Source organism: Oncorhynchus mykiss, chromosome 17, assembly GCF_013265735.2.
Source record: "Oncorhynchus mykiss isolate Arlee chromosome 17, USDA_OmykA_1.1, whole genome shotgun sequence".
Lineage (NCBI taxonomy): Eukaryota > Metazoa > Chordata > Actinopteri > Salmoniformes > Salmonidae > Oncorhynchus > Oncorhynchus mykiss.
This window is the reverse complement of record NC_048581.1, coordinates 22,249,339-22,266,415: the sequence shown is the minus strand read 5'-3', so window position 1 is coordinate 22,266,415 and position 17,077 is coordinate 22,249,339. Positions and strand designations below refer to the sequence as shown.

Genomic DNA, 17,077 nt, shown 5'->3' with positions numbered 1-17,077 from the left:
ATCACGCATCAACACTATCCGTACGGCATCACGCGTCAACACTCTCCGTAGGGCATCACGCGTCAACACTATCCGTACGGCATCACGCATCAACACTATCCGTACGGTATCACACCTCAACACTATCCGTACGGCATCACGCGTCAACACTATCCGTACGGCATCACGCGTCAACACTATCCGTACGGCATCACGCGTCAACACTATCCGTACGGTATTACACCTCAACACTATCCGTACGGCATGACGCGTCAACACTATCCGTACGACATCACACGTCAACACTATCCGTACGGCATCACGCGTCAACACTATCCGTACGGCATCACGCGTCAACACTATCCGTACGGCATCACACGTCAACACTATCCGTACGGCATCACGCGTCAACACTATCCGTACGGCATCACGCGTCAACACTATCCGTACGGGATCACGCGTCAACACTGTCCGTACGGCATCACGCGTCAACACTATCCGTACGGCATCACGCGTCAACACTATCCGTACGGCATCACGCGTCAACACTATCCGTACAGCATCACGCGTCAACACTATCCGTGTGGCATCACGCGTCAACACTATCCGTACGGCATCACGCCTCAACACTATCCGTACGGTATCACGCGTCAACACTATCCGTAGGGCATCACGCGTCAACACTATCCGTACGGCATCACTAGTCAACACTATCCGTACGGCATCACGCGTCAACACTATCCGTACGGCATCACGCGTCAACACTATCCGTACGGCATCACGCGTCAACACTATCCGTACGGCATCACGCGTCAACACTATCCGTACGGCATCACGCGTCAACACTATCCGTACGGCATCACGCGTCAACACTATCCGTACGGGATCATGCGTCAACACTATCCGTACGGCATCACGCGTCAACACTATCCGTACGGGATCACGCATCAACACTATCCGTACGGCATCACGCGTCAACACTATCCGTACGGCATCATGCGTCAACACTATCCGTACGGCATCACGCGTCAACACTATCCATACGGTATCACACGTCAACACTATCCGTACGTCAACACTATCCGTACGGCATCACACGTCAACACTATCCGTACGTCAACACTATCCGTACGGCATCACACATCAACACTATCCATACGGTATCACACGTCAACACTATCCGTACGTCAACACTATCCGTACGGCATCACACGTCAACACTATCCGTAGGGCATCACGCGTCAACACTATCCGTACGGCATCACGCGTCAACACTATCCGTAGGGCATCACGCGTCAACACTATCCGTACGGCATCACTAGTCAACACTATCCGTACGGCATCACGCGTCAACACTATCCGTACGGCATCACGCGTCAACACTATCCCTACGGCATCACGCGTCAACACTATCCGTACGGCATCACGCGTCAACACTATCCGTACGGCATCACGCGTCAACACTATCCGTACGGCATCACGCGTCAACACTATCCGTACGGCATCACGCGTCAACACTATCCGTACGGCATCACGCGTCAACACTATCCGTACGGCATCACGCGTCAACACTATCCGTACGGCATCACGCGTCAACACTATCCGTACGGCATCACGCATCAACACTATCCTTCCGGCATCACGCGTCAACACTATCCGTACGGCATCACACGTCAACACTATCCGTAGGTCATCACGCGTCAACACTATCCGTACGGCATCACGCGTCAACACTATCCGTACGGCATCACACGTCAACACTATCCGTAGGTCATCACGCGTCATCACTATCCGTACGGCATCACGCGTCAACACTATCCGTACGGCATCACGCGTCAACACTATCCGTAGGGCATCACGCGTCAACACTATCCGTAGGGCATCACGCGTCAACACTATCCTTACGGCATCACGCGTCAACACTATCCGTACGGCATCACACGTCAACACTATCCGTAGGTCATCACGCGTCAACACTATCCGTACGGCATCACACATCAACACTATCCATACGGTATCACACGTCACACTATCCGTAGGGCATCACGCGTCAACATTATCCGTACGGTATCACATGTCAACACTATCTGTACGGCATCACACGTCACACTATCCGTAGGGCATCACGCGTCAACACTATCCGTAGGGCATCACGCGTCAACACTATCCATACGGAATCACACGTCACACTATCCGTACGGTATCACACATCAACACTATCCATACGGTATCACACGTCAACACTATCCGTACGGCATCACACGTCAACACTATCCGTACGTCAACACTATCCGTACGGCATCACGCGTCAACACTATCCGTACGGTATCACACATCAACACTATCCGTACGTCAACACTATCCGTACGGCATCACACATCAACACTATCGATACGGTATCACACGTCAACACTATCCGTACGGCATCACGCGTCAACACTATCCGTACGGGATCACGCGTCAACACTATCCGTAGGGCATCACGCCTCAACACTATCCGTACGGCATCACACGTCAACACTATCCGTACGGCATCACGCGTCAACACTATCCGTACGGGATCACGCGTCAACACTATCCGTACGGGATCACGCGTCAACACTATCCGTACGGGATCACGCGTCAACACTATCCGTACGGGATCACGCGTCAACACTATCCGTACTGCATCACGCGTCAACACTATCCGTACGGGATCACGCGTCAACACTATCCGTACGGGATCACGCGTCAACACTATCCGTACGGCATCACGCGTCAACACTATCCGTACGGCATCACGCGTCAACACTATCCGTACGGGATCACTAGCAACAATACCCTGCTTCTAATGAGCCGATGGGAACCGGTACGGTTCACACTGTTCACTCAGTAAGAAGATACGGCAGATCAATTACATCATGTGAAGGTGTACTGTATATAGGTCATGGATGGTGCTGCTCCATGTTCCTTCGAGACCAGTATCATTTCTGTGTCCCTAGAATTACGATTGACAATACTGGTGTTATTAGATGTGGGATCCATAGCAGCTGTATATGCTGGAACTGTTAGTTCAGTAACGAGGCCTACTGTTGACACATTTACCAATGTAGATTTACCCCGGTGTTACCATACATTTGCGATCCATAACATCTAGCTTCCTGGATCAGGAGACGTGTCAGCTGGTTCTTTTATGTCCTTTGTCTCCATACAGTTACTTCCACGGGTGAAATGGCCGTTGTTATGACACATTTGGGATCCCTGTCATCAATGGATGCTAAAACAGGAAGCCAGTTTGAAGCCAACGTTTCTTTTGTCTTAGTTAACTGTTACTGTATTGTAATACCACAGTTGCAACACGTTTGGGACCGGCAGCACCTGCGGTAGCTAGAATATGAAACCTGCGTTAGCTGAGTCTCAGGGCCAATGTACAGGTAACTGCCAAAATAAAGGAAACACCAACATAAAGTACTTTAGTAGTTGCCAGAACAGCTCCAATGCACCTTGGCATAGATTGCATAAGTGTCTAGAAGTCTGTTGGAGGGATGCGACACCATTCTGGTGGAATTATCAGTGTTCCAACCAACGTGAGATGTACTATACACCCATGTTTCTCCTGCTGGCAGCTTGTATTATCAGTCTGTTTTAGATCCAGTATAGTTCCACATAAGCAGGCTGGATAGCAGGCAGGCAGGTAGTTCTGCATTGTGGGTAGCTGCAGGGGTCTCTGGGTACAGAGTCAAGATGAGAGGAAGCATGTTTCCATCTAGCTGCACACACACACCCTATGTCTATCGTTTAACTACAGCTGTTTCTACTCATGCCTCTGCCTGTAAATTGGGAAGGAAGGGAAACAAGGTTGTGTGTGTGTGTGTGTGTGTGTGTGCACATAAAGTGTGTGAGAGCAAGAGGGCATCTGTGAGTATACGTGTCAGTCTGCAAATCTCTAATTGTGGGATCATGAGCATGTGAAAAAAGCATTTGCTGCGAGGAAACAATTTTCAGTCTTTCACACTAACATATCCACACCCAGCTGTCACACACACACACACACACACACACACACACACACACACACACACACACACACACGCAGGGCAATGTTTGGGGCCATGAGAGGCTATGTTTGTAGAGCTTACAGTGTGTGTATGAGACAGCAGGGTGGGACTGCCATGGGGGGATGGAGAGGAGGAGGAGAGGAGAGGGGGATTTCTGTCTTTTCACAGCCTGCTGTGACTCCAGTGGGGAGGGGTGAAGGGAAGGGCTGAATGGAGGCTCTATGTATCTGCACTCTCTCTCACTCTCTCTCTCTCTCTCTCCCGTCTCTCCCTCTCCCCCCATCTCTCCCCATTCACTCTATGCTCTCTCTTTCACTTACTCTCTTTCTCGCTCTCTCAACCTCTCACTCTCTCTTCTCTCTCGATCTCTCTCACTCCCTTCTCTCACTCTCTCTTCTCTCTCTTTCTCTCTCACTCTCTCTTCTCTCTCATTCTCTCTCACTCCCTTCTCTCGCTCTCTTTCTCCCTCTGCCCCCTTTCTGTCTTTCTGCCTCTCTCTTTCTTTCTCTACCTCTACCTCTTTTTAAAAAATCTCTCACTCTCTCTTTCTCTAGCTCTTTCTGCCTCTCTCTCTACCTCTCTTTCTCTCACTCTCTCTCTCTCTCTAGCACACACACACAGACACACACACACAGTCAGACACACACACACAGACACACAAACACACAATTGTCAAAGACGTTAACGTCAGGCATTCCCAAGAGTCTATGTATAATTCAAATTGTGAGTCCTTCAGTCCCACCCTGTAGGTCTGTAATAAATAACTGAGTAACTGACTCAGTCTCAGAGTGTATGGAAACCTTTGTTACTGGTGCTACGATGTTGCTAGGGGCAACATCTCTGTCAATCTCTGTCTGTGTCCCAAACGGCACCCTATTCCCTATATAGTGGGAGGGAGGGAGGAGGAGAGAGGGATAGAGAGAAAAGGGCGTGGAGTGCTCTCCGTGAGCGGGTGTAAATGTTTGCTGTTCTGCTTGTCAGGGTAGCTAGTGCTGTCGGGCTGGGACGGGCACACACACACAGCGCTGTCAGGCAGACTGACTCCTGGTTCTACTACTGGAATACTGATGAGAAGGCTGGTGGGCACATACACACACACGGTGGACACTGGGGCGTGGGGAGGATGAGAGAGAGAGAGAGAAACACAAACACAGCCTGTTTATTTTCCCAGTAGTCTCTGCTCTGCTCTCAGTGCCAGCCTTCTGCCACATGTACAGAATCAGAAAAAACACTCACTCCACACACACAGCCCCCAGAACAATATAACTATCAGGACTAGCCTGGACTGGCAAGCTGATTGTAAGATCAAGCTGACTTCTTAATGGTGTCTCAGACCAGTTCAACTTTGTTAGTGTGTGTGTGTGTTTTGACCTCAGCTGACTTTGTTTTAGACCAGCAGTTTTCAACCTGTGGTCCGAGGACTACCTGCTCCGCACATTATTTACAATTTGTAATGTGTATTTTATTTTATTGTAGTTATTGGATGTATAGTATTATAAGCAATTGTACATTACAATATGTGTTAAATCTGTTACATTCACTGATAAAATGGACTAAATTTGAACGCTAAGATATTTTATGTAAAGAAATTCTGCGACTCAGCGAATGGTGGCCCTCAAGATCTTTTGACGCTGATTTGGTCGTCCCCGGGATGGCAAAGGTTGGGAACCGCTGTATTAGACAATATGTGTGTTACGAATTGGTGTGTCATGGTTATCGTCAGAGGCATCGGGCTGTGACTAACTTAATATATTACTGCCAATATACCCAATGACTGTATTGGGTTGGTCCGGGGCAGGCTACAACTGCAGTCTGGTCTCAGTCAGTCTGTCCATTCCTAGCCTTAATACTAGTCTCCACAGCAACAGATGTTTTATAGGTCATTGAGTTAATGCCTCTTCCCTTCACACAATCACAGAAAGAAAAGCACATCCCCTTAACCTTTACTTTAGCGTCTGAGACATTAGCAAGGCCCCGCTAGTGAACTTTAGCATCTACAAACATTAGCATTTGTAAGCAGTCTCCAGTAGTTGTTCAATAGATTAATCTAGATACTCTCATTTTACACCATTGGCCTTTTAAACAGCACTGGTACCATATCAAGTTCACTAATGGGAATCTCAATGGGTCTGTCTGTTGGGTTACCACTGGTAAAAACCGTGATAAAGTAGCCTGGTCCCAGATTTGTTTGTGTTCTTGTCAACTGCATTGCTGTCTCGGTCAAAATGAGTGACAGTTGGCATCATAGCCCAAACAGACCTGCACTCAGGCTACTGATAAAGGTCTATTGAGAAAGGTTGGTTAAAAAGTATGTTTCCTCTTGGTTTGCCAGGTATTTCCCCATGGGCCACCCGGTGTCAGTGCATCTCTACTTCCAGTCGGACCAGTTCCAAGGCTACCTGGTCCAGCACCACGCCACTAACCTGGCAACCAGCAAGCTGGAGACCCTGGAGACCTGGGTGATGCCCAGGAAGACCTACAAGGTGGCTTCCCCGCCCAGCACCTTCACCAGGCTGCAGTTCGCTGAGGTAACTATCCTTCTTTTTTTGGTTGTATAACGTTTAGGTAATGTTCACATAACATTCCCAGAACAGTAACACTGTGATATCACGACTCCGGGTATGACCCAGATGCAGACACAGGAGGCAGATAGTACAGTTCTCAGATTATTTATTAGAAACGTGGGGCAGGCAAAGGGCAGGTTGAGGACAAGCAGAGGTTTGTGATCAGAGTCAGGCAGGTACAAGACAGCAGGCAGGCTCGGGGTCAGAGTCAGGTAGAGGTTCGTAATCAGGTCAGAGTCAGGCAGGTACAAGACAGCAGGCAGGCTCGGGGTCAGGGCAGGCAGAGGTTCGTAATCAGGTCAGTGTCAGGCAGGTACAGGACAGCAGGCAGGCTCGGGGTCAGAGTCAGGTAGAGTTTCGTAATCAGGTCAGAGTCAGGCAGGTACAGGACAGCAGGCAGGCTCGGGGTCAGGGCAGGCATAGGTTCGTGATCAGGTCAGTGTCAGGCAGGTACAGGATGGCAGGCAGAATGGTCAGAGCCGGGATAAACTAGGAGACAGAACTTGAGAAACAGGAAGACGGTAAAGCACGCTGGTAAGACAAGACGAACTGGCAACAGATAAACAGAACACAGGTATAAATACACAGGGGATAATGGGGAAGATGGGCGACACCTGGAGTGGGGGCGGAGACAAGCACAAAGACAGGTGAAACAGATCTGGGCGTGACAGACTTCTTTTAGAAGTAGACACCTTATATACAGTAGCTTCACCAGGCTACAGTTCGCTGAGGTAACTGACACACCGTTTTTTGGGTTGGAGTTGTAACATTTATGCAATTTTCTTATAACAGTCACATAATATTTACACTCTCAGTAGACGCTGCCCCCAAATCAAGCTTTATTTCTACAGCACATTTCAGACATGGAATGCAACACAATGTGTTTCACAGGGGGAAAAAACAAATAAAAACAATGAAAATAAAAACAAATATTTACTACACAAAGTAAACATAGGAGGATTAAAAAGTGTGTTTTAAGATATTTTTTTAAATATGTCCACTGTTTCAGCCCCTCTCAGGTTCTCTGGCAGGTTGTTCCAGAGTCTGGGGGCATAATAACTAAAGGTGGCCTCTCCATGCCTCTTGGTCCCAACATGTATTGGGGTGCACAATCGTGGATTGATTTAAAAACCAAGATAATTATTTTTAAATTAATTCTAAAACTCACAGGCAGCCAGTGCAGAGACCTTAAAACCAGTATAATGTGTGCTCTTCGTCTGGTCTTGGTCAGTAACCGTGCTACAGCATTCTGTATGTTTTGCAGTTGACCAATGGCTTTCTTGCATAGACCAGGCTATCAAGGCACAAGGCGAGACCCAAATGCAGGCACAGGAGGCAGATGGTTGGAGTCTTACAATGTTTATTAATCCGAAGGAATAGGCAAGAGAATGGTCGTGGACAGGCAAAAAGGTCAAAACCAGATCAGAGTCCAGGAGGTACAGAGGGGCAGACAGGCTCGTGGTCAAGGCAGGCAGGTGGGAACAAAGTCCAAAAACAGGCAAGGATCAAAACCGGGAGGACTAGAAAAAGGAGACCACAAAAAGCAGGAGAACAGGAAACCGCTGGTTGACTTGGAAACATATAAGATGAACTGAAACAGAGAGACAGGAAACAAAGGGATTAATACACTGGGGAAAATAAGTGACACCTGGAGGGGGTGGAGACAATCACAAGGGCAGGTGAAACAGATCAGGGCGTGACACAGACAGGAGAGCTACACAGTAGTCAAGCCTGCTTGTAATAAAAGCATGGATGAGTGTCTATCAGCCTGAGATAGAAACGGACGCATGTTGGCAATGTTCCTCCGGTGGTAAAAAGCTTTTTTGGTCACATTCCTGTTGTGTGATTCGAACTTGATTTCAGAATCTAAAATAACACCTAGGTTTTTTACCTAGTGTTTCATCTCTATTGCCCGTGAATTAAAATGTGCGGCCAGATTCTTTCACTGTGCTTTGGCTCCAACAATAAGTACCTCGGTCATGTCTTGATTTAGCTGGAGGAAGTTGTGAGCCATCTAGGTATTTAAATCACTAAAACAGTCTAATCTATCCGTGGAGCTGAAACCCTCTGGTGACACAGAAATGTAAAGTTGTGTATTGTCTGTGTAGCAGTGAAATCAATGCTGTGCTTTCTGCCAAGGGGTAACATATATAAACTGAACGGTACCAGACCCAAAATCAAACCATGTGAAATGCCACCATGTGATATGTATTTTCTCTGAGTTGTGTTCACCAAGGGTGACAAAAAACTCTCGGACGATTAAATAGGTCCTAAACCAATGTAGAATTGTTGAAGGACATCATGGTCAACAATGTAGAAGGACATCATGGTCAACAGTGTCGAATGCAGCACTTAAATCTAAGAGTACAAGGACAGAGAGATGTTTGGCATCTGTGTTGGCTCGAAGATCATTTACCACTTTAACTAAGACTGTCTCTGTGCTGTGTAGTTTTTCAAAAATACAGTTGCCACTTAAAAAATCATTTAGCTGTTTCAAAACCAATTTCTCCAGAATTTTGCTTAAGAATGGAAGGTTGGAGATTGGCTGAAAATTGCTAAGAGCTGAAGAATCTAGATGAATTTTCTTCAGAAGGGGTTTCATAATAGCAGTTTTTAGTGCAGTGGGGAAAGTGCCTGTGAACAGGGAGTGATTAACAATAGCTTACACTTCTTCAGATATGCAATTAAAAACTATTTTGAAGAAGGCGGTGGGGATAGCATCGAGAAGGCAGGTAGGAGGCTTAATTTGTGATATCACTTTCCTGAGCATGTCAGTGCCAACCAGGGAAAATAAATCCACAGTGCCTTTGCGTGGTAGCCCAGGGCATATATCATCAAACGTCTCATCGGGTCTTGCTTGACTGACACCCAGCCTACTGTTGTTTATCTTATCTCTGAAAAATATCGCCAACTCATCCCATTTAGAAGTGGAGGAGAGTTCACATAGTCAATTGAGAACATTTGCTGAGGTAACATGTCGTTTTGTGGGTTGCACAACGTTGAGGTAACGTTCACATTACCTTTAGCAGATCTTTCAGCACATCCATTTCTATCACCGGCTCCTGTATTGATTGTGTTCAACCATTCATTATCCAGTCAATGGACAACGTAATGGTCAGTCAGTCCGACCATTAACTGATGTACATTGTTTCGAGGTTGTAGGCTACAACTTTTACCTAATGTTCACATAACATTCGCAGTCATTCAGCAGCCCCTGTCATTTAGACTAGAGTGCCCGGCAGTTATCCAGCCACTTAGTCAAACAATGACCTCTATGTGTTTGTAGTATATAAAAACCCTGAAGTGCCTGGCACAGAGAAGCATGTTGTATAAAATATGATTGGCTAGATCAGATATCATGGTGACCTTAGCTATATTTATCGCTATGGCAACCTTGCAGAGAGTACACACACATTGGCGGCAGGCATTAAAACACAGGATTGGTAGCCTTGTAAAATGTAAATTGATTGAATTCATCAGATTTGATGTGGATTAGAGCCTCACCTGCTGCTTATTTGTTGTTTACTAATGAAACGTAGACTACTCACCTTCATGCCCGAACGGCTTCCTGATAGCGTAGTTATGTTAGTATAAATAATGACCCTATTTCTACTTCTGGGGATGTTTTCTAACATCAGCTATGTCTTAGTGAGCCAGTGAGCACTTTTCTGTTTATCATGGGTGGGGGTTGAGAGCGATCTTTCTTTCTGGTTTTCACACTGTCAAGCAGAACCCTCTGAAATGTCAGTTGATGTCCTCGTATGAGTTCCAGTGATAAGTCGGGGTGAATCTGACCTTTTACTCTTGACCTTCGACCTATTGACCTTTGTAACAGTCCTGAAGCGACCCTAGACTGTGAGGAAGTCATGGGCACGGGGAAGGCTCTGAGGCGCTCTAGTCTAAAGAGTTGTGAGTGACAGCAGACCGACGCTGGCACGACTTTATCTGAGTACTCAGCATCGCAAAGGACTTTCTGTCGGTTGCTTAGCTACAATGACTGTCAGTCTGTCAGTCAGTCAGTCAGGCAGCCAGAGGACAGATAGACGGTCATGACAGAGCTAAGCAGTTATAGTTGACTGTTGTGAATGTCTGTCAGGCAGATAAACCATGTCTGCAGCACAACTTTAAAATACAGCCTTTTCCTTCCATCTATAAACTCTCTCTCTGCCCAATTTTTACTGGCATTGCTCTCTAACATTGCTCTCTACCTCTCCACAGTGGTCTTAATAGACTTGCTTCCAACAACTATCCTAAATAAGTGAGGGATAGATGACAGACTACTCCCCTACTGACAGACGACAGTTGTAGCGGTGGTAGTAGATTCCTATGTAGTCCGGTGGGTCTGTATATCATGTATGACTTTACAAGGTCTCTCCCTCCTACCGCCTAGAATTTCTCCCTCTGCCCCCTTCTAACTTCTACCATAAACTGGGGAGGCAGCACAGTCTGTCGCTCCTACCTATAACCTCTCTCTCTCTCTTTCCCTCTAACCCCATGCATCCCTTTACAAGACGGTCTCTATCTCCTTTCATTCCAATCTCTTCCTCCACCTCCCTCTAACTCTGCATAAGCAGGACAGAGGTATCAGTAGTAGCTGCCTGTCTGTATCTTAAGCGCCTTTGCTCACAGTATACGTACAGTAGTAGGCTACGTCACCCTCCCACTGTCACCCACTACTGATCTGGCAACCTAAGACCTGGCAACCCTGCCTCCCCCCACAGGCACCCATGTTGTGGTTTATGTCGTCTACTAACACTTTAGCTACAGTACAGTAGTACGTCACCCTCCCTCTGTCCTCCACTGCTGACCTGGCAACCTCACCCCCTCCCCAGCATTACCCTCAGCAGCACAACACTTCATCTTGTAGCTTAAGCCCTCTACTCACACATTACGTCTTACAGTGGTACTACCACTGCTGACCTGGCAACTCAACCATAAAACCCTCCACCCCATCCCTCTCCCCCTCCACCACACCCCAACAACCTCACTGGCGCCAGAGTCAAACACCTCCCCATAAAACATGACAGGTCAATTTCCATCAGGCAGTGGTGCGGGCAGCCACGTCCAACCAACCAGACCACATCTGGTCTCGATTTAAAAAACTTTTTTTTTTTGTGTGTGTGTGTGTGTGTGTGTGTGCGCACGCGTGCGGGCAACAGACAAAGGCCCCCAGGGCTCTGTTGGGTTCTGGGCCTTATTAGTGTCAGTCTTTGTGTATGGAGGTAATGAAAAGCAGGTGTTGAATGCAGCTAAGCCCAGGCCCGAGCACTCCCCTGGGACAGCTTGAGATAGAGGACGTGGGTAAGGATGCCAGCTATGTTTGTCAATTAAGATCTATGGGGAGGGAGGGGTAATAGGTAGAGCGAGGGAATGAAAAGGGGATGCATGCTACAGAGTGAGGGGTTTGACTCGGGAACCCGTGATGGTTTACAGATCTTGAGCAACAGTTGCCACAGGTTTAGAGTGAGGAAGGGTCTTGAGTTAGGGTTGCCAGATTAAAGGTAGAGGAGAGAGGCTGGATGGTAGCCTAGTACGGTCATACACTCAATGTAGCTGTGTTACTGTTGGCCTCCACTCTCCAGGGACAGTTTGAACCAGAATACAGCCGCTTCAGGAGATTCATTCAAATTCCAATTCAAGATATGAAAAGTATGATTCATTTTCAATGAGAATATTACATTTCCATTCACTTCCTGAATTGATGGAGTTGAAATAGAATTGAGCCAAAACCATTACTGAAATCCAATGTTATCTATGCCCATAGTACCTTACCCAGATTTCTCACAGAGTCGGGAGGCAGTAGTCTGCAGCCAGTGGGTTATAGTGGCATTTCCTCAGTCAATACGCTTTTGATTTCAGTCTGTGGCCTAGAATCAGACCACTGACAATCAATGTGATGTATATGGTGTGATATGCCAGTGAGGAAAACACTTCGAATAGACTGAAATAGAATAGAAACATTTTGAATAGAATCAATAAGAATAGAATAGATAATGAATTAGCATGAGGGATACTCTTCCAGACCTGCAGAGAATGAATAGCATAGCTGATAGACATTCTAGTTAAGGATGTTGAGGATACTAACAGGGAAAGTAGTAGTTTGGTAGAGAAAATAGGGATCGGTAACATTATTGAGTTGAAGGGTACCAATTTTGCACACTAAATTGAGGTGAATTGAATTGAAGGGAGGCAGGGCAATATCCTCTAGTTGTTGTTGCAGACATTGTGAAACACACACATACACACAACCACACCCACCCACACACATACACACAACCACAAACACAACCACAAGGAAAATATAGTTTTGGTTGAGAAAATAGAGGTCAGTTGAATTACAAAATTGAATTACGGAAGTGCATCACAGGCTGGCAAGATCCACTTATGGCTCAGGCAGTGTGAAAACACACATACACATGTACACACAGACACACAAGGAAAATCTAGTTTTGAAAGAGAGAATAGAGGTCAGTTAAATTACAACATTTAATTACCAAAGTCCATCACTTTACAAAACTCACTTTACAAAGTACAAAATACACACACACACACTAATGTGAAGAGTGAATTAAAGGGAAAGCCAAGATCCTCTCACAGTTGATGTTTTCCGAAATCGTGACACACACACACACCACACACAACTCATTTCTCTATGGAGGTTGAGTCTATTTATAGTGTATAGACTCATTTCTCAGTCGGCCTAATATTGAGTGGAGTGTTCCAGTCAGCCCATTGATCTGTGGTCTGGTGTTAATCACTGGCAGTAAGGATGAGCATATCCTCAAGCCTTCACCATCCCTCCTCATCAACCCTCCTCCTCATCATCCCTCCTCATCAACCCTCCTCCTCATCATCCCTCATCCTCATCATCCCTCATCATCAACCCTCCTCCTCATCATCCCTCACCCTCACCATCCCTCCTCATCAACCCTCCTCCTTATCATCCCTCATCCTCATCATCCCTCATCATCAACCCTCCTCCTCATCATCCCTCATCATCAACCCTCCTCCTCATCATCCCTCATCCTCATCATCCCTGCTCATCAACCCTCCTCCTCACCATCCCTCCTCAACCCTCCTCCTCATCATCCCTCATCCTCATCATCCCTCATCATCAACCCTCCTCATCAACCCTCCTCCTCATCATCCCTCATCATCAACCCTCCTCATCATCATCCCTCATCCTCATCATCCCTCCTCATCAACCCTCCTCCTCATCATCCCTCATCATCAACCCTCCTCCTCATCATCCCTCATCCTCATCATCCCTCATCATCAACTCTCCTCCTCATCATCCCTCATCATCAACCCTCATCCTCATCATCCCTCATCATCTCTCATCCTCATCATCATCCCTCATCATCCCTCATCACCCTCATCATCCCTCCTCATCATCATCCTTCCTCATCAACCCTTGTCATCTTCCCTCCTCATGTTTCTACAAGCGCCTTAGATTAATCTGCATCCTCTTTCTCTCTGTCCTCCTTCACTATCTCTGATCTTCACTCTCTGTCCTCCTACACTCTCTGTCCATCCATCTCGCTATTTATAGTCCTCTCTCTGAGTACCTTATACCAAACATTAAGAAGACCTAAGGTGTCGAAAGCGTTCCATTAGAATGCTGTCCAATGTTGACCCCAATGCTTCCCACATTTGTGTCAAGTTGGCTGGATGTCCTTTGGGTGGTGAACCAATCTTGATACACATGGGAAACTGTGGAGCGTGAAAAACCCAGCAGCGTTGCAGTTCTTGACACAAACTGGTGTCCCTGGCACCTACTACCATACCCCGTTCAAAGGCACTTCAATCTTTTGTCTTGCCCATTCACCCTCTGCATGGCACACATACACAATCCCTGTCTCAATTGTCTCAAGGCTTAAAAATGATTATTTAACCTGTCTCCTCTCCTTCATCTACACTGATTGAAGTGGATTTAACAAATTACATCAATAAGAGATTATAGCTTTGACCTGGATTCACCTGGTCAGTCTAATGTTGTGCATAGTTAATTTATATCATCATGTTCTCTCTCTGCCTGTATTCTCCATCTCTCTCTATTTCTCTCAGTATCTAAGTTATTCATCTCTCACCTCTCTCTCTCTTCCCTCCAGCAATAGTCTTAACCACATTAAATGGAGTTAGGGCTTTTCATCTGTCTGTCTGTCTGTCTGTCTGTCTGTCTGTCTGTCTGTCTGTCTGTCTGTCTGTCTGTCTGTCTGTCTGTCTGTCTGTCTGTCTGTCTGTCTGTCTCTGTCTCTGTCTCTGTCTCTGTCGCTCGCTCTTGCTCTCTCTCTCTTCCCACTTTCTCTGTCTTGCTCTCTCTCTCTCTCTCTCTCTCTCTCTCTCTCTCTCCCCATGTCTCTGTCTGTGTTGTTATAGATTGATCCCCAGCCCCCCAGAGGGTTAGTCAAGGTGTTCACTCTTCACTCAACATATACACTGCTGCCTCAGTCGGCCTGTCTATCGATCACACAGGAAGCTGCAAACCAACACTCACATTACACATCAACTGAGACTATCTTACGTAGACATACTGGAAATCCTGTATAAGCCTATACACATAGAAAGTCTACATAAAGCCTTATGTGACATACTGGAAATCACATAATGCACTACTGCAGACATGATAGATAGGTAATGGCTGTACTAATGTTTGAAGCTGCACACCAATGCTGACATTACAGATGAAGTGAGACTAGTATACAGATGTAGGATCTTAATTTGAACCTGTTTGCTACAGCATTATTCCTGTGGGAAAATCAGGTCTGAAAATGTCAAAGTGGAAAGCCTTTTTAAACCTGGGTGATCAAATTAAGATCCCACATCTGTACTCATTGGAAATCACTAGTCTGTACAGTAGACATGATCCATGATGGTTGTATGAATGGTGTGGGATACATATTATATCACAACTACAATTCCCTATGACATTACAGTGTAGAGACTAATTCATATTCAGCCTATTTTTCTGTTCTTCATTTGCCTCAGTTAATGTTGTATGCAAAGTATGCATGAAATACATTATACGGTTGGACATTTCAGATCCAGTGAATTAATTACACCACTCCCTTTTCTCTCGCCTTCCCCCCTCCGTCCCTTCCTCCATCCCTCTCTCAGATCGGCACAGAGTGGGATGCCAAAGAGCGCATGTTCCGTAACTTCGGTGGTCTGATGGGTCCCATGGACGAGACAGTCGGGATGCAGCGGTGGTCCAAGGGCCCCAACGTGACCGCCACCGTGGTGTGGATCGACCCCACCAACGTCATCGCTGCCACCTACGATATCCTGATCGACGCCAGCGCAGAGTACACCCACTACAGACCCCCCCTGAACCAGCCTCTCAGGCCTGGGGTGTGGACCATACGAGTGTTGCATCACTGGAGCCCCGTGGCCGAGACGAGGTTTCTGATTAGTCCGCTGGCTTATATGAAGCATCAGCCTATAAGACAAGGTAAGAGTACAGCCACAGACACACACACCACTGGCTTATAACAAGCACTAGTCTGTGCGGCAAGGTAAGAGATAGGCCTATATATAGTGCAGGTCTACAAGTGACATGAGTGTCAGTCTGTGATGTATGTGATATAATTGATGCAGTGTGTCTTGTCATGTTATAGGCCTATCATGGATACACACGCAAACACAAAAGCACATTTCCCATGAGGCCCTGCTGTGTTTACGATGCTCTTTCTAATCAACCCTCTGAGCCGTTGGAAGCCCCAGTTGTTTGTCACCAAGTCGACCGTAATCACCCTCAGTGTTTCTCATACATACTAAACAGTATGTTAAACACCTCCATATCACGCCGAGGAACACAATTACACAATTAAATCAATCTGCCTGTGTTAACTATAAGGGACCAGGACCCCTATTGTTTTAGCTAGAGTAATCGGCTGCTGTGAAAGTCGCCCGAGAGTTGAGATGCTAACCTCGGGTGTGGGGGCATATTCACAGCCTGTTTTATAATCGCACTGAGACCATTTTTAATTATGAACAGAATCAACAAATAAAAGTTAGCAGGCTTTGCCCTGGCGCGCCGTGGGGTTTGGGGCCATGTGTGCGAGTGAGGAGAGAGGAAGCTAAAATATTCATCAATTGTTCATGAGTGTTTTTGTTTGTTTGACAGTTCGCTTGTTTGCTTTTCTCTCAGTTGTAAGTCGCTGTTGATGGGAACAGAACATTGATTAACTCCACTTCCCCTCAAACTCCAAACTCTGTACTAGCACATAGTCAGAATGCTAAATTCACTCCCAACGACATTAGCATTGGAGATGAGGGTAAATCGACTGCCTTTCTCCACTATTTATGGAAGATAATCCTGAAACGTACTGTTATGCTCTCTGGGGTTATACTGTTGAAATGTTTTATTATCCAAGTGAAGCGACACTGAGCTCTACTTTATATTGTTTTACACTAAACTTTTTGGATCAACTTGAGTGGTTAAAATAGCCCAGTTGGCCTATAGTGCAAACAGTAGTCCTAAACTAGATCCACTGC

At 46.4% G+C, this 17,077-nt stretch overlaps 1 protein-coding gene across 1 annotated transcript in view; it reads left to right on the top strand.

Moving 5' to 3' along the window:
• Positions 1-17,077, top strand: part of LOC110495107 (xylosyltransferase 1) — a 115,556-nt gene that overhangs the window by 93,233 nt on the left and 5,246 nt on the right. Inside the window, exons 9-10 of the mRNA XM_036949407.1 lie at positions 6,349-6,544; positions 15,698-16,031. Of these exons, the coding sequence (XP_036805302.1) occupies positions 6,349-6,544; positions 15,698-16,031 (530 nt within the window). The remainder of the gene's footprint in view (positions 1-6,348; positions 6,545-15,697; positions 16,032-17,077) is intronic.